The sequence below is a fragment of the Pholis gunnellus genome (assembly GCF_910591455.1).
Source record: "Pholis gunnellus genome assembly, chromosome: 16".
Classification (NCBI taxonomy): Eukaryota; Metazoa; Chordata; class Actinopteri; order Perciformes; family Pholidae; genus Pholis; species Pholis gunnellus.
Genome location: NC_136543.1, coordinates 13,425,507 through 13,450,952, shown reverse-complemented (window position 1 = coordinate 13,450,952; position 25,446 = coordinate 13,425,507). Strand labels below are relative to the sequence as shown.

Here is a 25,446-nt window from a genome sequence, read left to right as displayed (position 1 = left end):
TGCGTGCGTGTGTGTGTGTGTGTGTGTGTGTGTGTGTGTGTGTGTGTGTGTGTGTGTGTAAGTAAGAAAAAGCAAGAAATATCTGAACCTGAACCTCCATTCATCACTTTGTCTCTATTGGTGCAGCACTTAAATCTTTATCTCTGTTGTGTATGTGTGAGTGTGTGTGTGTGTGTGTGTGTGTGTGTGTGTGTGTGTGTGTGTGTGTGTGTGTGTGTGTGTGTGTGTGTGTGTGTTTTTGTTGTTTGTTTCTGCTTTCTCTCCTTGCTTATTTCTCCTTTTGCAAAAATAAGTGTGCATATGTTAAGGCCTGCATGTAGTAGGTGGAATTTTTTACTGGTGTAAAGTGTTGTTTTCGTGAGTGTGTGTGTGTGTGTGTGTGTAGGCTTGACAGGCAGAGAGCATTGTCTGTGTGCTTGCCTGTTGACTGTGCAGAATGTCAGGTGGCAACGAGTGTCTGACTGAAGGAGAAAAAAATCTCTGTTTCTCTTTCCTGTGTCCTCTTCTTTGTCACAAGTCTGCAGCCACAGCTCAGAACCTCCCAGAGAGTGTTTGAGAGCTAGAGAGGCCATGTTGAGAGAGCGGGTGAGGAGAAAGTGGGGTTGGTGGAGAGAAAAGAGAATGACCATAGTAGAATGTCTGAAACAAATGAAACAACTGGATTGAATGTAAAGCGTGAAAGAAAGAGGAGGAGGGGCTGCAGGATGAGAGGAACGGATAAGAGGAAAAAAAGGAGGGAGGGAGGAAAGTTGAGAGTGAATTTGAAATACATAAGAGACTTCAGCTGAGTTCAGATGTGGAGGGGAAGGAAAGAAGGGAAGGAAGGCGGGGGCAAATATTTGAGAATGGAATGAAAGAGGAAGAACAAGGAGTAAGAAAAATAAGGAAGAAAAATAAGAAAACAGGTATAAAGGAGGGAAGGACAGAAGAAAGGAAAAGAAACCCAATGAAGTAAAGACACATGGGAAATATGGAGGAAGCATAGAAAGAAGTGAAATGGAAGAAGAAAGGAAGAAAAGGAATAGAAGGAGGACTGGAAAAAGAAGGAACGCAGTGAGCAAAGAAGATATGATGGAAACGTGGACAATGGAAGAAATTAAGGAAGGAACAGAGAACAGAAGGATGGAAAAAAGAAAAGAAAACCAGAGAAAAGAAAAAGGCAAGGAAGAAAAGACAGGAAACATGAAGTAGAGAAATGAGAGAGGGAGGAAACAGGGATATCAGAAAAAAGGACTGGAGGAAAGAAGAAAGGTATGGAGGAAGAACAAAAGAAACGAAATAGGGGGAAGAATGAAATGAAAACGGGCAGAAGGAAAGTAAAAGGACAGAAAACAAAAAGCAGGGAAGGAAGCAAGAAAGTATGAGAATAAAGGAACGTAAACAAGGAAAGAGGCAGCAAAGAAGAGAGACAACAGAACGGACGGACAGTATATAGAGGAGAGAGGAATCTAGAAACAGAGAGAGAAGTAATGGTTGAAGCGAGGAATGGACTGAGAGATAGGCACTGAAGAGAGAGAGGGGGGGGAGAGAGGGGGGAGGGAGGGGGGGAGAACAGTCACGACTGCCGCTCCATCAGCTTCGGTGAAATTGAACAGCGTTCACGGTTCACAATGACCGTAATGAATATTTTATCACTGCTTAAGGGGCATTAACACTAACGTAGTACTTCGTACAGCTTCGTTCTGTATGAGAACAGGAAACAGCTGTCAGCACAACTTCATTCAAAGAGTCAAATTTACTAAGAACAGTAAGAGTGATTATGTTTTTTAAATAATAGACTGTAAATCCTTATATTCTGTACATATACAGTCTACTTAATTCTGTTCTTATTTTTGTTTTTTTTGGTGGTATGTACAAATTCCCCAACAATACCTCACGATGAAGTTCTCAATGCGTTCAGATGACCAGTTGTGCTTTTAACATAATCTGACAAGTAAGCGATCAACAGTTGATCGGCAACAGACAGTAGCATTAGTGAAAGAAGTGTAAAGAAAAGCTTCTTGTCAGCTTTATTTTAATGTATTGTGAAAAAAAGCTGCAACAAGTTGAAATATAACTTACAGTTGCCTCCGTCAAAACTGAACCACAACAGCCTCAGTTGGTAAAAGCATTAAATACAGTGACCTCAAATGATTGTGGAAGGACGGTCTTGATGCCAGTTTTATTTCCTCATGTTTTCCTCAGTTATGACTCCCTGGTCTTAGTGGAAAGAAATAGGCCGTGTTACAGTCAGGAGAGCAGGGGAAGCACACAAACAAAAGCAGGCTGACGGGAGCAGTTCAACGATTCAATAAACAAGAGGCTTACAGACCGAGAGTCTAAGATGCAGGCAGGTAACAAACAAACAAAACTCCATACAGCAACAAAAAAACAACAACAACAAAGGAACAAACCGTGACCAACTAATGGGGAAGTGGGAACAGGAGCAGCAGGTCAGGTGACCGCAGGGCTAACGAGGGACAGGTGAAACTAATCGGGGCGGGGCAGACGATCAAGGCCAGGAAGTGAGGTGATATGAAATTAGAGGCGACAAAATAAAAACAGAAATTAAACATGCATGAGTGACTTGAAACTTAAAAAACATAACTCAAAGGCCGGGCAGATTATGGCAGACCCAAGAGATGAATTGTATCATTTATTGCTTATTCAATCTTTTTATTAATACTTTGTTGGTCAGTTTTAAACGATTAATATGAACTTGTTTTGGGGAGCCAGGCCGGTGTAAATCCTCTTCTAGCACGACACTTGCTTTGTAGCTTTTTAGTTCATCAATGAATCATTTGACCATTGAACCAAAATGCATTTCTTTAAATCATACTGACATTTACAACTGCGGACTTGGTGGATTGTAAAAAATAGAATTCTTTATTAAAGTCATTTATCGTAGCGATGGACTTAAGTGACAAGCCTGTGGAATTAATATATCTATTAGTTATGTGTGCAGACATGAGGGCAGGAGGACAGGTGCTCTTCCTAACACCCTCACACACTCCAACCTGCACTCTCCCAGAGAAGCTTTTTAATAAATGGAAGATCTGAAACATGTTGCAGAGTCTACATTAGAGAAACTACAGAGACTACATCCTCATACCCTTTTACCAGAGAAAAATCTGTATGCTGTGACCCCTTACTCTGACCCATGTCCATGTCTCTCCCTCTGAGTAGGTAAAGGCGATCTGATCGGGGCAAACCTGTCCTTAGATGACCGAGTGATAAAAACCAACGCGGACGTGAAAGCCCTGACCTACTGTGACCTGCAGTGTGTTAACCTCAGGGGGCTGTACGAGGTGTTGGATCTTTACCCTGAATACTCGCACCGCTTTGTCCAGGACATCCAACAGGACCTCACATACAATCTGAGGGAGGGACATGAGACCCATGTGAGTCCATCCAAGTATTGATTCTCCAAGTCTCCAAGTTGCTGCTGTGTCTGAATGGTATCAATACAGTAGAACTGAGGTTTACTGTTGTTTACTTTTGTATTCTTAACTTTTTTTCATCGGATTTTTACCATTGTTTTGATAATCTACATAAACTCTGATAGTTCCTGATATATTTATTTTTCTGTATTGGAAAAAAAGAAAAAGAAATGAATGAGCCCTATAAGCCCACCAATGCATGACCAGCACTTTATGCACATGCCAATTTCTCTTTATAATGAATGAAGGTCCTGCAATAATGTGTGAGAATGACTGACGTGTTGGGTGAGAGGCAAGAGGAAGGCAAGAAGAGCTGGAGTTGGGAGGGTAAGAAATGGACTTTGAGGGTGGCCGGGGTAAACAAGAGGGGGAGTGTGTGTGTGTGTGTGTGTGTGTGTGTGTGTGTGTGTGTGTGTGTGTGTGTGTGTGTGTGTGTGTGTGTGTGTGTGTGTGTGTGTGTGTGTGTGTGTGAGAGAAAGAGAGAAAAATAGCCAGGGCACTTGGAGGAGCTCTGCTGCTGTAATTCGGGTATTTCCGTCTCTCCAGCCCAAACACAACAAGACCACTTACACCAACACACACACATACACACACACACACACACAAACACACACAACTGCGCACACATATGCACTCTACCTGCCGCAGGGCTTTTAGGTGAAGCTAATGTGCAGAGGGCCAGCCCAAATCTCAGGACCGAGTATGAGCTAAAAATGAAGAAAGGAGGAAGGAGGCAGAGGATGTTTTTGTGGCTGAGAGGGTGAGATTGCACAAATATTACTGTACGATACATGAGCACAACACACCAGCATCAGTGTGTTGAGGGGAATTATGTTCCATCATTGGATCACCTCAAGCCATATGGTCTTAGTATATATACTGTATTGTCAAATTTACTGCTGAGCATTGTGAAATAGCTCCCCCGTAAACACTGAGAGAAGAAAGGCCACATCTTGATTGCTTTTTCCTGCAGTTCATTTACTGTATATTTCCTCTCTGGCTCTCTTCCAGATTAAGGCCCGACTCTCCACAGCAACTCTGGATACTCAGGTAATGGACCGCAAGCACTGTAACACACCCAAACACTGATTGATGATTAACAATCTAAAGGCAATAGATTGTGACACGGGTATTAACGCAAAAGGCTTGTCCGACCTCAATCACCTTCCCCTATTTGTCGATGCCAGCCCGCAACGTTTTAATCAGCCCTCAATAGGAAATAATAAAACTCAAATTAACATTCGAACGCAGATACATTTTTCTAAATCTATGAAAAGTCTGCAGGCCGTAGAGCCGCTAATGATGGACTCAATCACTCTTTTGGAATGAATGGTTCTGATAGAGAGATCTTTTGTGTTGGTAGGTTTAGGGGGGGAGAAAGATCAATTCTGTGTTGGCAGTCATTAAATCATTCTTCCTCAGAATAAAGGGGGATATAGATCTATATACTGCTCTTTGATCAACTCAGCTGTCAGAGCCATTAACCTCACGCAGGTGTTGGCTTCCTTTGAGAGAGTTGGGTCATCGCCTGCTGATCTATAGGTTACTGTTCCGAGTTACTTCATTGTTTCCGTTATTACTGAATTGTATCCTCGTCTTATGGTTGATCAGCTTCCTTGCAACTTTGCTCAACTCGCAGACCCGTGACAAAAGAGGGCACAAGACTGATGTCAGAGTTCACTTTTGTTGCCTTCATTACTCTGCAGGTCACAGTTTCAGTCTAAAATGTTGGTCTGGGGATTTTTGGTCAACCATGTCGCTCATAAATCCAGCTGAGTGCTCTGCTCCTTGCATATTAGTAGTAAGTGCACACCTATTTATTCAAAACACCTCCGTGTATTTCAGAGTCATGGTATTAACTGCGCAAATACAGCTTAGCGTATTCAGCATCTTTAGAGCAAGCTGATTACAGAATAGCTGTTTTTAGTTTTTTCAAAAAGAGGCATTTGACATAATCAAGGCTGATGCTTCAGATGTCTTGAAATGTCATGAATAGATTTTATTTTCATGTCTGACTCTCAACAATTCTTTTTGTTTTTTCATTTCATTTACAGTCTGGGGTGAAAAGGAATGGAGGAGTGGTTCAGGGCTATCCATGCATCATAGAGGCACAGGAGGAAAACGAGGAAGATCAGGAGGAGGAGGAGGAGGAGGAGGAGGAGGAGGAGGACGATGAGGCCATGTCTGTGTCTCTGTCATCTGAGAGGAAACAGGCGGTGAACCTCGGGGACACGGGTGGGAAGTCTCAGCTGAGCCGATCCAGCCAGAAGACCTCGGTAAAGAGTTCCAGGAGGTCTCGGAGGAAGATCCAGGAAATTACTCTGACCACTTTAGACCCGTCCAACCTCTGCCCCAGGTGAGTTTGATCGCCATTGATTTGTCTGTCTGCCTGTGTAGGCCTGTCTCTCTGTGACTCTGTGTTGGGTCGATTTTCTGTCATTCTTTAGCACAGTACTTTTGGTACAAACTATGATACTTTTAGACCATGAAACTTTAAACAATACAATAATGTTACAATAACCATATTATTAATTGGTAACGTTAATGCTGTTTCTAAATTATCCGATTACATCATCAGTAACACACACACACACACACACACATTTCTGTCTCTCTGCAGGATAGTGGACGGTACTGATGACAGTGAGGGGACGGGGGGTTCCCTGGCTTTCCCCTTCTCTACCAGCCGAGGTTGTCCTGTCAATGAACCAACCCGTGCCTCAGCGTCCGCCACAGGTCAACTCATACTACACTACTCAGCAATTTACCTCTCAAATATGACCTAATACCATCTACAATCCCTTCATCTTCCCACATTCTGGGAAGTGAAACAATTTTCACATCCACATGCCTGCAGTACTGTTGTATAATGAGGGTGATTAATGGGAATTTGCACTTCCTGTCAACGCCTAGAGTATATATCAGCTGCCTTGATGCAATATCTGCTGGGTGTAAATGTGTACCTCTTATCCGTGGAGTGATTTGTAATTTGCTGATTTGTGTCACAGATATACTGCAGATCAGCACAGCAGAGTTAGCAGCTAAAGCCGAAGAGACCAGAGGACAACTGCGACACCTCGACCAGCAGGTGTGTGCGTGTGTGTGTCTGTGTGTGTCTGTGTGTGTGTGAGAGAGATAGAGAGATAGATAGAGAGAGAGAGAGACAGAAAGACAGGTGGGCTCAATAAGTACGAGCCATATGGCTGAATCAGCATGTCAGGCACAAGACAGGTAAAAGGATGGGGAGAAGTAATGGTGACATTGTAGAAAAGTCTGCTGGAGGATGTGGTGTTATAATGAGTCCTTACAGAGTGGTATCATTTTTGAATACCTAAACTCTACATGTATGTGTTTTCATTAGCCTTACATTTAATCAGTCTGGTGAATCTCAGGAAATCCTGACCCCAGTGTCTCGTTTGCAGCTTTTTCTTTTTACACCAGACCTACTGGGCCTCGTCAGTCACGTTGTATAATATAATATGTTGAGGTTTTATAGGCTTTGGTGGTTCATTGCCCAGCTTGAAATAATCCGTTCACGCAGACACACAGCCTCTCATGCTGATGCCTATGGTTTTGATTGGCGGGTGGCTAAATTGACATTAGACTTTTAGCAGGTGAGAAGGAGTGTTTGCTTCCTCCCGCTAAGCCTCAGTCTGTGTCCTGGGATGAGCAGATAGAGGCAGAGAGAGAAAAAGAGACAGGAAGAGAAGGAAGTGGAGGGAGAAAGGGGAGATAGTTTTATGAATAGAAACAAAAAGCAAATCAGAGGGAGATGAAAAAAGACACAGACAATGGCACAGCATCTTTACAGGTACACACTGTTGGCTCTGTTGTCCTGTCTGTGTCTCTGCGGGTTACCGGTGTTTGACAGGAAGTCTCTCAGCATGGTCTTGTAGGTTGGTAATCCTCTCTTGGATCCATCCACTCAGATCACCGTTGGAGATGAAAAGGGTCCAATATGAATGACAAATGAGGCCATCGTTATTTGGCACACACAGGCAAGTTTCATAATGTATATGATTTTCAGAGAAAAAAGGATTGATTGTCCCAATTGCTGTTATTTAGTGCTGTGGTGAACTCATGCACAGTTTCTAATCAAGTGCATTTAAAATCAGCTAATGTTCCACTCCAGTTTTTGTTGCTACATCTCAGCTGGGTAGAAATCCATTAGACACACTTAACTTCACAAAAAAACACATGCAATTTGGTGGTTGGCAGTGTTATTTTTCTTAACAAACAAGTACAACAGTACCAATTGTTTCAGTGAAAATCATGTAGCAAGGGCCTTGAGACCGGAATCCATACCTGTAAATAAAACAAACTGCAATTTTAAATATGAGTTATTGCCATCTGAACAAAACAACTGTAAAGGTCTTTGCTGATTCTGACCTGAAACAAAGTGGCAGCGTTTTAATGAACTACAAAATATGTGAAAACTTGTGCCTTATGCTACATCTATGCCACTGGAGGGTTCATTGTGGGAGATGAATGAGGACACTTAGTATAGTCAAAATGAGGTCTAACATGGTGACCTTTGTACCGTGTCATGGAAATCATAATGTGCAGCTACACAGGAGAGCTGGAGGAAGGAGAGCGTTGCCTGAACAGTCTAAGTAATTGCACTCATGATTGCAAGAAGAGGCTTGACAATGACACATAGGTACACACACGTATGCACAGCAGTGGTGGCCTACTTTAGTAAATGAACAGTGAGAAATAAAATCAAACACTGAAAGCGACGATTGTGTTACACATCTGAGAGACACTGAGCAACAGTAGCAGTTATTTAGAGGCGTGTTTCTGGTTACCTGATGAATGCACTCATTTTATTTTTGCTTTGCTTTGCTCTCCACCAATTGTAGAAAATATTCGGTCTTCTTGCTGTTAAATGCTCCACCGGCGTTTATAAACCAGCAAGCAGCTCATTTTTGTGTCTGCTGTTTAGTGCTGATCTTGCATACACAGCATGCGGAGTAGCTGTAAACAAGGTTAGTGAGAATGGTGAAAGTGAACCAAAATCGTAAAGCTGCATGCCATACAACGATAACAATGAGTTGAATGATGCAAAAAACACTCAGTAGAGCTGAGGGGTGATGATTCCCTAAAGGTTGCTCACTATTGGTCAATATTTCTGGAAAAAAAAAAATACTTTTAGAGCATCCGACACCTTTAGGAAGTCGTCACCTCTGTCCTTTTTGTCCAGGCTTACTACAACAGCTAAAGGCCAAGGTTCTCCAGGAAAGTGAGTTTTATGGCTTCCCAAGTTGGGAATTTGGCCAGGAAAACGTCTTGCATGTCTATAGCAGCAAGGTCAAGGCAGTTGAGGTAACTATATCAGGATCCCTCACCAGCCCTAACTTCTCTTGGGGCAGTTACTTGACTCTCACATGCAGAGCGCTTATCGTCTGAGCTAGCTTTTTCATTCTCATTCTCCAGTTCTGCTTTGAAATGATCAGATTTACAAAAGACCACAACAGCTGGATCCTCATTATCGTTAATCTCAGGTAGCCTAAATGTCCAGAGCTGCTGTCAACAAAACCCTCCATTATCAAACAAAAGGCTGATCTGTGATACACCCGACACCCAGGTTGCTAATATGGTGGATTACTATATTTATGTAGTGTAGTATACTTAGAATCATTTAATCAGTCAGATATTTTTGTATACCTCTCGTGGTTAAGTTAGTATAAGCATTGTATGATCTTAAGATGCTAATACTGTATGTTTTGGGGCGTAACACGTACCTGTAGCTGCAGTGAGTTCTCGTCATCCATGGCTGCTGTTTTGTCTGACTATCTCCACAGACGGATGTCTCTGAGGTGGGAGTACTGGAATCATGTTGACAGCGTGTCAGATTGGACTGTCCTGTCGCTCTCAGCTTTTCTATTTTTATCAGAGCCAGAGTTTAGACCCAGGCTTTTATCAGCTACTCCGTGAGGAAGAGGAGAGGGCGAGAGAGGAGAGAGAATATGTATCTAAATGTGTCTGTTTAAACTATTGTGTGCGACTCAGTATAGTAGATCAAAGTTAAACAACCTTGATGTGAAAGAATGTAGAAATGTAATCGAGTTTACATTTAAATGTTCATTTGATAAGACAATGAATTCGTAAACAATTTTCAATTTTCACACGTGTGTACAGTACGAAACATTGTGTGTCCATGTTACCCAGAGAAGAGGAGAGAAGTCTTATTTGGTCTGTCGTGATCGCAATGTACTCGATCACCTCTTGCCGTATTCACACCGCGACTGGAGCAGTTCCCACCTGGAGTTGTGTGTCCTGCTGAGGGCTGATGTCTATCCAGTAGCACTGATGTGCATGATTGGCCTGATGAATGGTCATGAGTGCTTTGACTGCTAGAAGCAGATGGCACATTGGCAGGGCTTCCTGGTCGTGCCCTCTGTGGACACGCCATGTGCAGAGAGCAGCTAATCATCACCACCCCCCCCACCCTTCATCAGTGTAATGACCAATTATAGCAGCACGATGATAACATGCTAAACGGCAGGCAGGAGACAGAAATATTTTTGACCCAAAATGATTGACCTGAAAATACCAAATTCATGATAATGTAAAGTACACCCTGTGGCGTTTTGTTCTTGCTAATTAGTATGTTTTTCCGAGAAAGTTTGTCTTGATTACACCAAAAACGTCAACTACTGTATGTGGCAGTGAATCCACTTTGAGAGTTATAGAAGTAAAGGCCATAGGTTTGGATACCGGAGGTGGTGACAGAATCAAACTCTATAAGCTACGAGAGGCATACTTTACAACCTCACAGGAATTAAACTACTTATGGGCAAGTCTGCCTCGACTCATTTGTGTATTTTTATAATGTACCTTACCCATATTTATACAGGTTGTAACCCTGGTTTGAGTCCTGGTTGATTTTGACGAAATAACGGAAAAGCAAGTGCAATTATTTACTAAAGCAAATACCTGTAGAGCAGAAACACGTTTTTCTTTCAACTTTTTTTATTATAAGGAACGAGTAAAAAATTGGTATTATAACACTTGCAAAATGTTTTAATTAAAACTGATCCACTGTCGAATTTTCTTTTTAGAAAATGTAAAAGTTTGTGAAGTGTTTACATTAGCTCCACAGTGATACATATAAAGCAGTGGCAGTTGGAAATATTCAGTTTGCATTAGCAGTCATTTCAAACAGCAGTGACTTGGTGTAAAGAGAGCGAACAGCGAGGCTTGAGATATAAATGAGCTGTGCTACAAAATAAATCCAGTGCAGGAAGAGTGGACTCTGCCACTACCAACAAAAACTGCTCGTCTTCTTTCCTTCTTTCTAATCATCCACTTGAGTGCCTAAAATTACATTTTTCTGCCCCACCCATGTATGAGGAGGCACGAGTCAGTTATTTTTTCTTCTTTAAAAATAGAAATTGTTTGTTTCTGCAGGTCAGTAACCTCGGGAGGGAAGTGGCCGACCTCGGACAAGTCATGAGGAGAATGGCCCAACTCATGGAGACCCTCATGTCGTCAACGCCGCAACCTACAGTAGTCTGCCCAACGCACTACTCCCCAGCACACCTCACATACCTGCCCCATCCTATGTCTTACCCTTCACCATGCTCCTCTCAGACTGCCTCCATTTGGACGGACATGCCCATCTCATTGCCCTCCTCTCCCCTCACCATCCCTCAGCAACATGGTGCGACATGCCACACAGACTTCCTCACACATAGATCCCACGACCTCCAGCTGGGGTACTCTGCAATCCCCGGCTCAACTCCCCCTCCAACTCGCAACTTATCTGCATTTCAACTACAGCTTGCCATCTCAGAGCCTCACCTGCCTTCCTCGCCCCTCAGCTCACCAGAGATGTCCCACTACACAGACGGGGTCTCTGTCTCCATCAGGTCTAGAGAACATAATCCACCATCGCAGGACGGGGGAGATGAGGGCCCTCATCAGAGCTCTAGGTGCTCTCTGCAAACTGGACTTGGGGGCACCTACCACAACCCAACTAAGGGTTTGTAGCAGCACTCCATCTGAACTTTCCTGGACTGTGCAGGACTCAATCCAGGATATTTTTGGCGGGGATATGTTCCTGAACTGAAGTTCAGGCTGATCATATCATATTATTGGAGGACGTTTGCAGGGATTCAACTTAGATTCCTTTTGTTTTAAAGGCACGTGTTTAAAAATCTTGTTGCATGAAAACAAGTACAGAAGGTTTAGGTGCGTTAGCTTTACCTTATAGAAATGTAGTGTTGTTAGAACAAGCTGCAGAGGTTTGGATCAGTCGAGGAGCTGTATCGTGGCAGCTCTCTGGGCACAGCTCACCCCCAACACCCCCCAATTTGAGGTGGGATTGTGCCATAATGGAAGACAAAACGGATGCGGCGGAGGAGAGAGTTCTTTCAGTCCTCCCTTTTTTTTTTTGCTCCATGCTGTTGATGGTTTCAGGTCAGCTGGTCTGGTTGGAGGAGGAGAAAGCATCGTAAGTGGTGATGGGGTTTGTAGACAAGGAGGGGGAGGGATGGGGGCTCTTAGCATCCATCCCCCAACCTCCTATCTCTGGCCTTTCCTCTCCTTTCAGACCTTGCACACTCAACCCCCACATGGTGCTCTGGATTGTGTGTACCAGTGCGTGGCTTGTTGAGGCTGGTTGGACTGGGAGCACAGAATGGAGTGAGATGGGACGTATTGTGCTCTTTACCGCTGGCCCTCAGGGGAAGAGGGTGGAGGAAGTTGGTTATGGAGATGTTGGGGGGGGGGGGGGTGTTATGCCTCGGGCAGCACAACCCCTGCTGTCGTCTGTCACACTGAGCACAGGGACTCGTTCTCCCTCTCTGCTTCTCTTTTCCAGTGTTTTTCTCCACACACCTACACTCTCTCTCCCTCCTTTATCTTTCTCTTGCTCTCTGCATGCCTTTCCAAGCCTTTTGAGTGGAGCCTGTAGACACACATTAACATGCTGCATGACACCCTGTGGAAATCCAGCTTGCCATTTATCTATCTATTTAAAGGAACCACGGTTCAATCGTTTATTACCTAGAACCTGGCATTTACTGATGCATATTTATCATATGTTGGCTCAGTCCAGCAACTGGGTAATTTAGGGACAATGTAGTCGTCCCTGTTGTGAAGTGGCCTGGAGCAAAGTGCCGATACTAAATTGGTTCCTGATCCACGATGGAGGCCATATCCCCGATCGCCACCCAGGGTTACCGTCTCTGAGATCTCAGAGCTGTTCAGAGCAAAGGCAATACTCCCATATAAAAGCACAATAAAGAAATAAAGAGGCTTTTATATTTCTATGAATGTATCAATACTAAAGATGTATTTTTTTACCTCAAGTAATGCGAGAGTGTGGGATGGCAGTTAATGATGCTACTGTATATGAAGTTATAGTAGTGCTGTTTGCTGGTTCCAGCCAATGCAATCTTAAACCAGGAAAAAGATCCGAACTCTTGTCCTGACAGATCTACTGTACTCTTTTGACTTCATGTTGGTTTGCGTCTGTTTCTCTGCAAATGGAATGTACTGTAATAAAACGTCTTTTTTCCCATAGCATTTTGATATTATTAGATACAAAAAAAAACTGTTATGCTAATAAATGACAAATATGACTGTTATGCCCCTGGCTTATTGTTTTTGTTCAGTTTTCACAGAAACATTCATTAAAGCATGAAAGAGGTTACGAGAGTGTCACATCCAGGAGTCCCCCTTTTTCTCTTTTACAAAACAGATAAAAGTATATTCCTTAAAACCCACATGTACAATGCAATACAATGATTAGTGGCTATCAAAGGCCTTAATTTCGCTCGATTGTTGTGTTTTGGAAGTCCGTGGATAAAATGTCTGCACATGCAGAATAAAATGTACTTCCTGACCAGTTTCATGGACATTCAAATAAAAAACAAATCACTCTTGATGAGATGGCTCAAAGCCTATTCCTCCAGCAAATCCAATAATTTTCTTTGTGCCTATGGTTTCTGCAATAATCTGCTGACATCCAGACAACTGTATGATGTCAGGATTACAGCTAAACCAGCTATAAATTATGCTATGCCACTTCAAAATGTAAAAGCCTATAGACATGTTTTGCTTTGAGCCAAAGGCTAACGTTAGCACGCTAACGAGCTCACAATGACAATTTGAACATGCTGATGTTTAGCAGTATGTTAACCATGTTCACAATATTAGTTCAGCATATTATCATGCTAACATTTGCTCATTAGCACCCAACAATAAGTAACCTACAGCTGAGGCCGATGGGAATGTCATTTATGGGAGTCTTTGGTCATATACTAAAGTATTGGATATATTAAAACGTTGAACTGATGATGATGGCAGTGGAAACATTTCGGGAACCTCAACGTTATAGTAAATCTTCGTGAGGGAGAGTTGAATATGTGTGCAGAGTTTTATGGAAATCCCTCCAACAGCTGTCGCTGAATTAATTGTTCTTCGACTCACCAACAAAAATACATGTCCACCAAAACACACAAAGTTAATGATGCCAGACCTCTGTCGTACAAGACTGTTGCTTGTCCACGTTGTTTGTAAAAGTAGTGTGTATTTGTTTTGTGCATGCATGTGTGTGTCTGTCTTTTGTTAGCTGCTGCCACGGTTCATCTGAGGTGAAAGCGCAGCAAACCTCATGCATTGTTGACGTGGGCGTTGGGTGAAAAATGAGTACGTATGCGTGCTGTGGATCACATTGACATGTCTGTCATAGGTCCAGCTGCTCTCACCTGGCAAAATGCTGCTCCACTGTGTATGTATGTGTGTGTGTGTGTGTGTGTGTGTGTGTGTGTATATGTGTGTGTGTGTTTGCAGGAAGTGGAGTGATGGGAATCTGTCTGAATTAGATACATACATCAGTGGGGATGGTGACATATACTTTATGGTTATGTGGCAGTGTTTTCTCATTCGAGTGTTTGCTTAAACTTCCTAATGCTTTTAGTGAAAGTGAAAATGAAGATATGTGCGGTCAAAATATCTCCCACTTCGATAATTTCTTGTGTGTTTTTTCATGAGAAGAAACTTGCAGGTGGATGGGGAGGTGTTTACACTGAGGATGATTATTTGTGGGTTTAGCAGCGCCTCCAGCACATCTGTGGGAATGTTATTTAGCCTGGGGTCTTGAAGACCCATCCATATTTAATGGTGTACAGACAATCCCATCTTGGCTGTTTATGCATCATTTTATCCACCTGCTAGCAAACTCATCTTTTATTCACCGCTTCCCACAATCTGTCATTAGCTAACTGAAGCCCATCTGCCTTCCTCCTTTGCACCCTTGCCTTCCTCTTTCCCACCACTTGTGATTTCTGATTAAAGTGGGGTCTGACTCAAAGGGTTCGAGAGGAGAAGGGAACAAATATGGTGGAAACACAAACGCTAAAAGGCAAACAGGATTACAGTAAAAGAGGTGGGATGTGGACTCGTGATGTATGAGCATTCATCTTTATACTTAAAAACATCGAACTGTGTTTCATAGTGTCTATATTGCTGTCTGTTTAATCCGCTCGTTTCACATTGTTTAATGATGGCCCTGACCCAAATACAGCAACTATTCATCCCCGTCCACTCTTTGTACACAGAAATGCTGCATGAGCACACACACACACACACACACACACACACACACACACACACACACACACACACACACACACACACACACACAATCACTCTTCCATTCAAATGAGCACTTTATCCCAGTGAAAAGAGCCTCTTCACTTGTCCCTCATCCCAGATTTTTGTACTAAAAAACACCATCGCTGTGCAGGAGGTGTGAACTTTTCTCTTGGGTAAAACAAAAATCTGTCTCTTTCTCTTCTTTCATCTCCATGGACATAATGGAGATATGTTGAAATCTGCCAGCTGTGGTGAGGTGTCTCCATTCAGCCCTTACTGAGACCTGATAGGCTGCCTGCAAACAAAAAGAAAAGCCGAGCTGTTTGCTGAACCAAGGACACATTATGTTTGTGTTTGAATGTGTGTGTGCTTCTGGTTGTGTGTACGTCCATATCAAGTGTCTGTTTGCATATAAGAGAGCACACATACACATGTCAGATATGGAGAAAGTTCTCCACACAAGGGCTTTACATTTATCTGTTCCACTCTGGGTGAGACAGCGGCTGCTGCTGCTGCACATTCAAATGGTTACATTTGCATCGGCGTAAAGCAGGAAAGGAGGGAGGAAGCTTGCAGGACATCTTGTGTGTTTGATAAATGAGTCTGAGCGGCTCCCCTGGGTGCTACAGTACAAGTGGTGGTGGTGGAAGAACAAAGCGCATGTCAGAGATTAATGGTGGTTTCTGCTCTGGAGCGTGTAGGCCGGGCTTTGCCCATCGAGTGAGGATACAGGGAAGGCGGCTAAATTACCTCCATTGTTGCTCACCTGTCAGAGAGAGCAGTCTGGCATTTTCAAAGAAGCAGACAGGAGGATCATCAGCATGTAGAGCTCAGTGAAATAGTTGTTTTCCATTGTGTTAGATGTAGCAGTGATGTAAGGGTCCCTTTCTAAAAGTCTAGACCAGAGGTGGCCAACCCGCGGCTCCCGAGCCGCATGCGGCTCTTTGCCCGGTTTCATGCGGCTCTTACGTTCATATCGAAGTTTGTATTTGTGTTTTTTTAATTTTCGTTTCGCTTGAGTTAAATACGGTATTTTCGTCAAACGCGCATGTGCGGCCACAGATTACGTTCCTCGTCGACCCATTTAACGCCGAGACGGACTGTTTGAAAGCCCCGCTAGTCACAGATGAGGCTGCGGCTGAGTTGGAGATGATCGATCTTTGTGAGGAGGACCAACTCAAACCTGCTTTAAGGGAAGGGACCATTGAGTTCTGGAAAAGTGTGCCAATGAAAAAATACCCCAATGTCAAACGGGCTGCGCTTAAGATACTGTCAATGTTTGGGTCAACATACGTCTGCGAGTCTGTGTTTTCTACCCTGAAACACGTGAAATCAAAGCATCGATCTGTTCTGACTGACACCCATGTGAAAGAATTGCTTCGAGTGGCAACAACGGAATACAAGCCAGATTTGAAGAGGATTGTTCAAGGCAAGGAATGCCAGAAGTCCCACTAAGTAACATGCATAGTAAAAGAAAAACACTATTGTAAATTATTATATTTTTGTTTGTGGACTTGGTTGAACTGAGAGTTTGTCTGTGTGAGACAATGCACACAATGTTCATTGTTGAAAATGACGTGTGTGTGTGTGTGTGTGTGTGTGTGTGTGTGTGTGTGTGTGTGTGTGTGTGTGTGGTAAAAAATGTGGCTCTTGGTCTCTGACTGGTTGGCCACCCCTGGTCTAGACTAAAATGCCCACTCGTCTATAGAAGAAGATAAAAAGCAGTCCTCTGTATTCAAACACCTGGCAGGATTGTACCAGCGGTGTGTTTTTGCAGGATGACTATCGATGAATTATGAACTCTCTAGTATTCAAAAAACAATTATTTATTTTTTCTTTTAATCCAATTTGTCTTAATCAAAACATCATCAATCTGTATCTAATCTAGTTAGAATGTAAGAGTAAACTTATTAATTCTTAATTTCACCACCATTGTTTTTCAATTTAATGGTCAAATTCAAATAATGAAATCATACTCTCACCACCCTGTTTCACACCCTTAATATTTGAGCCACGCCACCCAGCATATAAGGTGGACAATAAGAATGATTGCTGCTATTATTTTCTCCTTACAGCAATTCCAAATGTGTTTTTTGATGCTTTGCACTAATACAGGTGTCATTGAAACACTGATTCCCAATTTAAAGGGTGCCCTTATAAAGTGTTTGTGTCACCAGGAACTTTCTAAATGAGACATTCAGAAGCCGTTTTGGTCTCTGACCTTAATTGCTGCTGCAAGCCAAGTTTATGTCACATTTTAATGCACTTAATCTTTACTCAGTGTCAGCCGCGGCTCCTGAGGCCCATCCACATAGACCTAATTGCACAACAAGCACATAACAAATGAATGAAAACAACAGTGTCTGTGTTAAGAAAACCCAAGGCTCTTAAAGGCGCACACAGTAAGTACAGCCGGCCCCGTCCTGAGTGAAATAGCCCTCATGGATCTTCATAAGGAGGCCAGGGCGCCATGCACCACAGCAGCTGGCATCCATCTGAGTCTCACTGGCTCATCAGAAGATGTGTGTGCTTGTGAGAATGCGACATGTCTCAGGTCCTTTTTCTCTTTCACTTCTCTTTTGTTTTCACCGGTCCTTTGTGTGGCATTGGGTGCTGACTCCGTGACAGGTTAGATGCATGAATTGTGGGCTAGTCTACTCTCTGCAAATACTTTTTTTCTTTTATTCTGACCGTACTAAACCCCATAATTCAGAAATGTACTGAAGCGGTAGCCCGTTTCTTTGTCATAAATTGAGCTTTCATATCCGACAGAATTCAGACATTTTGTTTAAAATGTTAGTAAGCGCATGAAGAAGTATATATTTCTTTAATTTTACAAAGAAAATTTTTATTTGCAAAGAAATAATATAATCTTTAACTTCTTTGAGAAGTTATGAAGTTGCACCCCAAAGAGTTTTAACAGAAATCCAAAAACAATTTGTTTGGGATTTGGAAAAGTAAAGTAGCATCATTTCCCATCACAGATATAGAGCATTATTCAAATCCATTGTATTTAATCATGATTTAGAATTAGTGTCTCGAGGGCCCACTGAGGAAATGACAGCTCATTTAAAATATGCCTATAAGCAGCAATACTCTTAAATACATCTTGTATGTTTCGAGCCGTTATAGGGGGTCAGTTGTCTCCTGGACCCCAAACAGAACATAAGGGCTAAACTATCAAACCTTTTCTGTTCCTTCATTATACTTTATAGGTATAGGCTACTATGTCTTGCAGTCTTCTAACATGGATTGCTTTTCACTGTGAAAATAGCAAAACAATGACTCTGTGTCCTCTTGACACCCTCTGTAGATCTAAAGCAGAGAGATGTTTGTCCTTCTTGTCCAACGGCTCAGCAGCCTATAATTATGTAACTGAGAGAGAAGACGTATTAATCAACAACATGTTTTTTGTCCAAGTGTTTGACCTATGCCTCGCAGCTGCAGACATACCATATGACTGTTTTTTTTATTCTAAAGGTGCTGTGTACTTAACTGGGCTAAGTGCACCATGGGTTAAGAAAAGCATTACCGTGACAGACTTTAAGGCGGTTATTAGCACTCAATGCCTGGGGACAAGGAGAGCATCCTCCTGCCTGCCGGTTGACTTCCTAACCTCTGTGGCTTGAATAACGGCCACACTTATGATTGGGCAGTGAGTTACAGTAGACACAAGGACACGAAAACACATTAGCACTGGATGCTAGTCACTGACAGCATCCACTCCTCTCAGTCACATGGACTTCAGGATATTACTGTCCCATGGTAGGCCGACTGTGTAGCATAATCATGTTTATTATGAGGACATCTTTAAGGATATATTCTCATAAGTAAATCATATTGTGCACAACAATAAGAAAGTGATCAGTTGGGGTTTTAGAGAAGATTTTTAAGGCAGATGGCTCCCTCTGCTGTTGGCAGCTGATAATGTATGAGTATATATTGTTGGTCAATGTGCATTGTAAAACATGATCCCAAACGCATTAACAAACAATAAAACATTTTAGAATGAAACATTTTGTGGAACTGAATCACTCGCACAGGTGTTTTCAGACCACCCTGATTGGCATCTCTCTTACTCTCCTGGTGAGTTCTGTTGCACCTGAGGTTTTCACAGAGGTCATTTTGACAAAAGTGAATGTTTAAATGATAAAAATGATTTTATCCCAGTATTGTGCATGCTGGCTCACTGTCACACTCTCATGTCTTATACTGAGACATGTAAATGGCACAGCGTCATCGTTAGTGATTAGTAGCAGCTGTTATTTTCCTACTACGACAAGTTGAAATGTGAATGATTAGCTCACTGAGCTGATGTCTAATCAATAGAATAATTAAAAACACCTGGGTTTGCAGGGACAGAACTACACTTCAAAGCCAAAAGTATGTAGACATCTGAAAGGTGATTTTGTAAACATCTTTTTCTATAATAAGTCTACGTTTAACTAGCTTGTCTAACCGCAGGTCTGTAAGCTACGGGAAGTTACTTTTCAGTGCAAATTTCAGTATGTTTTACCTGATCCCTACCAGTAATTGATCTGTTCAGAAAAAAGAACCCATTTTTCTTATCTCTTCCTATTCAGAGTGGGAAATTGGTTTTAAATCGCCCTGTTTTTTTATTCTAACTCTATTTTAGGATAAAGAGAGAAGAAGGGTGCAATGGTGGTGTCGGGGTTAAAGCTTTGTCCGGTACAAATCTATCTGTATTTGAATCTATCTAATATTAAAATATACCATGGACTAATTTTGGTCCTCTCTAGTATACTTGATACTTCTCATAATTTCATCACTTCCATCCAGGTAAGTTAATAGAGATGAATCTGTGTTTAATGTGATTCTGTCACTAGATAATGAAGAAGATCATTTAAGATAATGTTCTCTACGTGTTTCCACACTGAATATAATTAAATGTACATAAATACAATACATATTACTAAATAAACAGTTTTAAATAAAACATTGTATCATGTATTTTATTACTTTAGATAGTCTGTTGTTTATTATCTAAGAATAAATTGTACTTGCAATCCTTAAAACAGGAGCAAAAAAGCTGAGTGGCAAATGGAGCACAAAAAGGCATCTGTTTTTGTATTTTTCTGCACCATTTCACTCCTGCATGCCACTATGCATAGCACATAGTATATGATAATATACATTAATAACATGAATCCCCCTGGGCTCTCTGTATCAGGCACCTTTAGGAGCTACTAGTTGCTCAAAGTGCCACTGTTGTCTGGGGTGATGGGTGCAGGGGCGCAGGAAGAGACCTCCTGTCTTTGCGCGGGTGTTGACGTCTCTTGGGCTGCTCTGCGTGAGACCTCCTTCCTTCACAACCTCCAGACATAACTGGGACTGCTGGTGAACGAGTTGACCGCTCAGCTGAAACAGAAAACAGACGCAGTGAGTTAGCCAAAATGCCTACTGTGACCATATACATCGAATGATATAAATAACAGGGACGTTTAACTCTCTGTCCTTGCCTTTATGAACTTCCACTGGAGTCTTCTGGTGGTAGGTCGGTGTGTGGGGCACGGAGATAAGATCACTCTCTCTCCGCTGGCGTCCAAACACAGAGCCCCCATGGGGCCCCAACGCACTTCAAACTCAGAGTTCAGATCGCAGTGCTGCAACGACAAGAGAGATCATCCTTTGCCGCTGTGTGTTTAGCTGTCTGTCTTCGATTTTGCACAACTGTTTTCATGGTTACCTGGCTGCCCGTCCCACTGCACGGCGCTGCGTTCATGGCCCCACCCTGCGGTGCCAGCCCTCGGGGGTAGTCCGCACAGCTGCCCGTGCCGACATTGTACAGCTTCGGACAAATGGGACACATCAGTCATCGGTCATGTCCATGAATGAGTGGAATAAATCCTGTGTGTGTGTGTGTGTGTGTGTGTGCTACCTCGCCTGACAGCGTAGGTCTGTCCTGGGGGATGTAAAGTTGTGGATAAACTGTAGTCAGGTACCAGTGAAAGTTACGACAGCCCAGACTCCTCTTAAGCCGCAGACGCTCCGTGATGTTAGGGCTCTCAGACTGCACAGAAGAAATAACAATTATGTCCTTCGATTTCTTTTTTTTAAATATTTGGTAAGTCCCCACATCAAACATACACACCTGCCTGATGAAATGAGCAAGCGTGTCTCTCCTATAGAAGATCTTTCTGTATGTGTCCATCCAGGTGTCCGCTATCCGGATCTTGTTCCTCTGAAGCAGCTCCTGGTCTGGGAAGCGGTAAGGCAGTTGGTGATGGTCCAGGTGGGCAACACGTGAGCAAGGAACGACCTCCATGGTGCCCCCGCATGACCACACCTGGGATAACGGGAACAGTAGTTTTTGTGTTTGTGTGCCTTTAATTACAAAGCAGTATTATATTTTGATGTTTTGTTTTGCAAGCTGCACATTGACATGTATTTCAACACGCTGCGCCATTTGCCATTTCAATCTGTCACAGAACATGTTACAATTCCAGAATATTAATTCAATCGGTCATCTTAGGAAAAAAGCCACGCAACAGTTTCTTCTCTTATTTGTGCATTTGTCACCCGGCCCAGACATTCCCAGATCACTATTCAACCTGAGATTTTTCCATTTGCAAAAGGCATCATGTCCCAGAAAGACATTCCTGAGGCCCTGACAGAAGGCAACTAAATCAGCCAAAGCGTCGCTAAAAAAAAAAGGCTTACATGGTTTGAGATGAAAAACAAAAGCAATCTGTCACTTCTCTGTAATGTGTGAGCATGTAAATTGCAGATTTGGATGTAAAGTCGATCATTTTCTTTAATGCTTTACCCTGATTGACAGCTCAATTTGTTCCTCTCCCCACAGCACCATCCCAGGGTCGTAGGCTCCCACACTCTGGAAGAAATGTCTGTCGACGGCCACAACTCCGCCTCCTAACGCCGGGCTCCTGTCGTACACAGAATCAGCATCACTTTAATGGTCAAGAACAAACACAGGAATTTGTCTCTGTATCACAGAGACAAGAGCAGAGAGACACTACAAACTTCAGAGTATGACAGTCTTAATTCACAAGGACAAACGGATCACAGCACATAGCCAAGAGCAATGCTTCCTTACGTTAACTTGTGACTCTTTGTCGAAGGTCAACTATTTCTGTGAGCTATGAGCACTTAAAGCAAATAGGGCCTTACTTTACCTGTAGGCCTAATGAGGTTAAACTACACATTGAAAAGAGAGAAGAGAAAAATAAACACATTTTATTTTATTTTAATCTTTTCTAACTTCTTTATCATCTCATGACCCCTCCTTTCAATCTTGCTGCCCCTTTGGGGGTCCCAACCCTCATGACGGGAAACATTGGCCTACAGGAGGAAAATAAAATGGTGTGTTTCTAGTTCACACATCTACACACAAACAGAAAAAAAAGAAATAAGCAAACTTGATCAGCGCTTCCTCTTAGCCCTCACTCAACATTGCTTGGAGTAAATAGGTACATACTGGTGTCATTAAAAAGCACAGCTGACGTCATTTTGCTGTAAACTCACTGCACAGGTCGAACAGCTGAGTCTGGGTCTTTATCTGGCAGCTGAGGGTTAGATTCCCAGTAGAAGTCAAGCCTCCAGTCGAACACTCCCCTGACTGGCCACTGGGTGGCATTGTACTGAAAGGTCTGCCAGTCTATCACATCCATTATGGGGGACACCACTCTGGTCCTGAAACAAGACCACACATCCATTTTTTTTATTCAAATTTGCCCTTTTTCATCAACATGTATAGGGTGATTCAAACCGAGGTGTGTGTACTGAATGAGAAGCACTCTCCTGTCAGTCAAATATTTTGAAGAATAAGAACATTAACAATTCCAAACCATCCTCTCTTGGTTATACTTTCACTTATTATTCAAAGCGTGTGTGCAGTAAGATTGTTACTGAGAAAGGGAAACTGTTTCCTCATCAGAGGGTGTGTGTGTGTGTGTGTGTGTGTGCTTATCACTTCAAATATATGCGTAAGAATGTGTTAATGTCACTGAAGTCAAGTTCAGAGACAGACTGTCTGTTCTGGTTCACACATGTTACTTGAAATGTTTCTCCCAAGAGGCCATGTGTGATGTGATGCTCAGAAGAACTGGAATGAAGAGATTAAAGACAGCAGGATATGGGCGAAGGGTCAAACATGTGGCTGAGAGAGTTGCAGACTGCAGGTCTGAGAGTTCAGCCTAATTACCTAGTGTAACGAGAGCTACGCTGCAGGCAGCCTGAGATCCAGGAGACAAATCATGAGAGCCGCAGCTTCGTTTACACACACAGCACATGTATCCCATGGTTCACTAACGAGTACGGACAACTCACAGCTCTGAACCCTCCTTCTTCTCACTTCTCAAGTGGTTCTGTCAAACAGCAGAACACAGTGGAGAAACGAGCAGACCGACTTGGGCACGGATGCTGGGTTTTTCCAGCCCAAATGTTTAGATAATTATTCATCGTTACAAAACTACATTTTACATTTTGGGGATACAACCATGGCCTGGGAACGCCTCGGGATCCCCCAGTATGAGCTGGAAAATGTTGCGGGCGAGAGGGAAGTCTGGGTCAGCCTGCTTGGCCTGCTGCCACCGCGACCCGACCCCGGATAAGCGGAGGAAAATGGATGGATGGATGGATGGATACAACCAACAGAGCAATTTATAATGAGTGTCGTTAGGAATTAGGCATGGGGAACAACAAGAGTTTTGCACAGCTGTTGATTACTTTTGCAGGCATTAGAATAAATAGTACCTGTCCTGGGCCACTCTCTCCAGCAGTGGTTCCAGCCAACCCTTCTGGCATTCACAGTGGGAGTCCATGAACACCAGCACCTCTCCTGCAGCTCTGGCAGCACCCAGAGTTCGGCACCCTCCGACGCCCAGGCGCTTGGTGCTGCGGATTAAACGCACCCTGTCCAGATGAGACACGTACTCACTTAGCACGCTCTTCAGGTGACCTGAGAAGTGAACAGAGACAAACACATTGGCATGGGGTCAGCACAGTTCAAGCGGATGGATGGATGGATGGATGGATGTGGTCAGCAACTGACCGTGCTGGCTCAGGTCGTCCACCAGCAGAACCTCCTGTAGATACTGGTTGGGCGCAGTATCCAGCACGCTGTGCACGGTGCGCAGGAGCGTGGACCAAGCCTCGTCATGGAAACAGATAACGACACTGGCCGACGGCAGCGACTCGCTGTACTGCTCCCCCAAACACCTGGGAAACAAATTCACAACGTCAAAGCGGCAACTTCTTTAACTTGGAACGCCTCTAAATACCAAAGTGGGGTCATTTCAGCGCAGAAGAATCTGTTCAGGCGTGCGCTTTGGACACTGCGTCGCGCACTCACTCGGGATGGCGCACCTCGGGCAGCCTGCGATGCAGTGAAATCCTCTCGCTGACCACCTCGTTGAAACCGTACTTCTGCACCGCTTTCCCCATTTCGCCGTGCGTCGGAGGCGCAGGCGCACGGGGATCCTTGTTCGCTCCGGGGAGAAGCACCTTGTAGTTCCCTTTCCTCTGCGAAGGGTTCTTGGTTCCCTGCGCCGATGGCACCAATAAGAGCTGGTCTTCTTGCAGAGACTTTAGCGGGGCGAGATCGACACCGAGCTCCAATGCAGGGTCCCGGGAGTCCACAATCACCTCCAGGTCCGGTGCATTGGGAATCCGCTGGAGGGGGCGGAGGGGAGGGCCAGGTTTCTGGTGACTGTGGTCCCGGCGCCGGTTGCTGAAGAGGTCTGAGAGAGCCAGAGTAACCAGGACGAAGCCGAGGAGCAGCAGCCAGAGGCAGAGCATCCTCCTCCGGACAGCTGTAGCTCTGCCCCACAGCCTCATGACGATGAGTGCAGAGGAGAGGGGGGTACGAAGTTGACCCGGTGCCGTCTTGACTTCCCCATTATTGAGCTTCGACTCAACTTTGAAGTCAATTACATTTCACCAAAGTGATGAGATTTCACAGGGATTGCCCAAAAAAAAGTAGAGAAAGACACAACTCGCACATTAGTCTCCTGAAGTGTAGCCCCGCATCCATGGAGCACCAGAACTGGGACACGAGTGACAGACGGGGCAGGTTCAGGACGATCCCTCAACTTCTTCTTCTTCTTCTTCTTCTTCTTCTTCTACTTCTTCTTCTTCTACTGGTGGACGTGCGCAGACTTCGCATCTCATCCCGCGGTCCTAAAGTCCGTGTCACATTTTCACAACGGCTTGAGGATGCACCTGATACATCCACCTGCTCCTACACCTGCTGAGTTGATCCTCAACGCAATCCCAACAGTTCAACTGATAACAATGATTAAAGCACCCTTTAATAAAACAAACTCTAATGGGAAAATACTCAAATTCCAGCTCCCAGACATGAATTGTCTTCAAACAGTCAGTTTTATATTTGTATGAGTCTATGTAGGGATTTGAATGGATGTGGGACTCAGTAGTTAGT

General features: G+C 43.5%; 2 protein-coding genes across 2 annotated transcripts in view; one reads left to right on the top strand and one right to left on the bottom strand.

The window, feature by feature from the left end:
- Positions 1 to 11,414, top strand: part of kcnh8 (potassium voltage-gated channel, subfamily H (eag-related), member 8) — a gene marked incomplete at both ends in the record, with an annotated part of 43,200 nt that extends 31,786 nt beyond the window's left edge. Inside the window, 6 exons of the mRNA XM_079175711.1 lie at positions 3,166 to 3,380; positions 4,431 to 4,469; positions 5,474 to 5,775; positions 6,040 to 6,155; positions 6,428 to 6,507; positions 10,833 to 11,414. Of these exons, the coding sequence (XP_079031837.1) occupies positions 3,166 to 3,380; positions 4,431 to 4,469; positions 5,474 to 5,775; positions 6,040 to 6,155; positions 6,428 to 6,507; positions 10,833 to 11,414 (1,334 nt within the window). The remainder of the gene's footprint in view (positions 1 to 3,165; positions 3,381 to 4,430; positions 4,470 to 5,473; positions 5,776 to 6,039; positions 6,156 to 6,427; positions 6,508 to 10,832) is intronic.
- Positions 11,415 to 20,017: 8,603 nt separating this feature from the next.
- On the bottom strand, positions 20,018 to 24,842 carry LOC306708650 (polypeptide N-acetylgalactosaminyltransferase 15-like; the record flags this gene model as incomplete). The annotated part of the gene is made up of 10 exons (XM_079176528.1): positions 20,018 to 20,405; positions 20,507 to 20,650; positions 20,734 to 20,835; positions 20,926 to 21,057; positions 21,139 to 21,333; positions 21,814 to 21,931; positions 22,530 to 22,697; positions 23,760 to 23,964; positions 24,058 to 24,224; positions 24,358 to 24,842. 10 exons carry the CDS (start codon positions 24,840 to 24,842, stop codon positions 20,214 to 20,216), a joined length of 1,908 nt encoding a protein of 635 aa, XP_079032654.1. The 3' UTR covers positions 20,018 to 20,213.
- Positions 24,843 to 25,446: the final 604 nt, after the last annotated feature.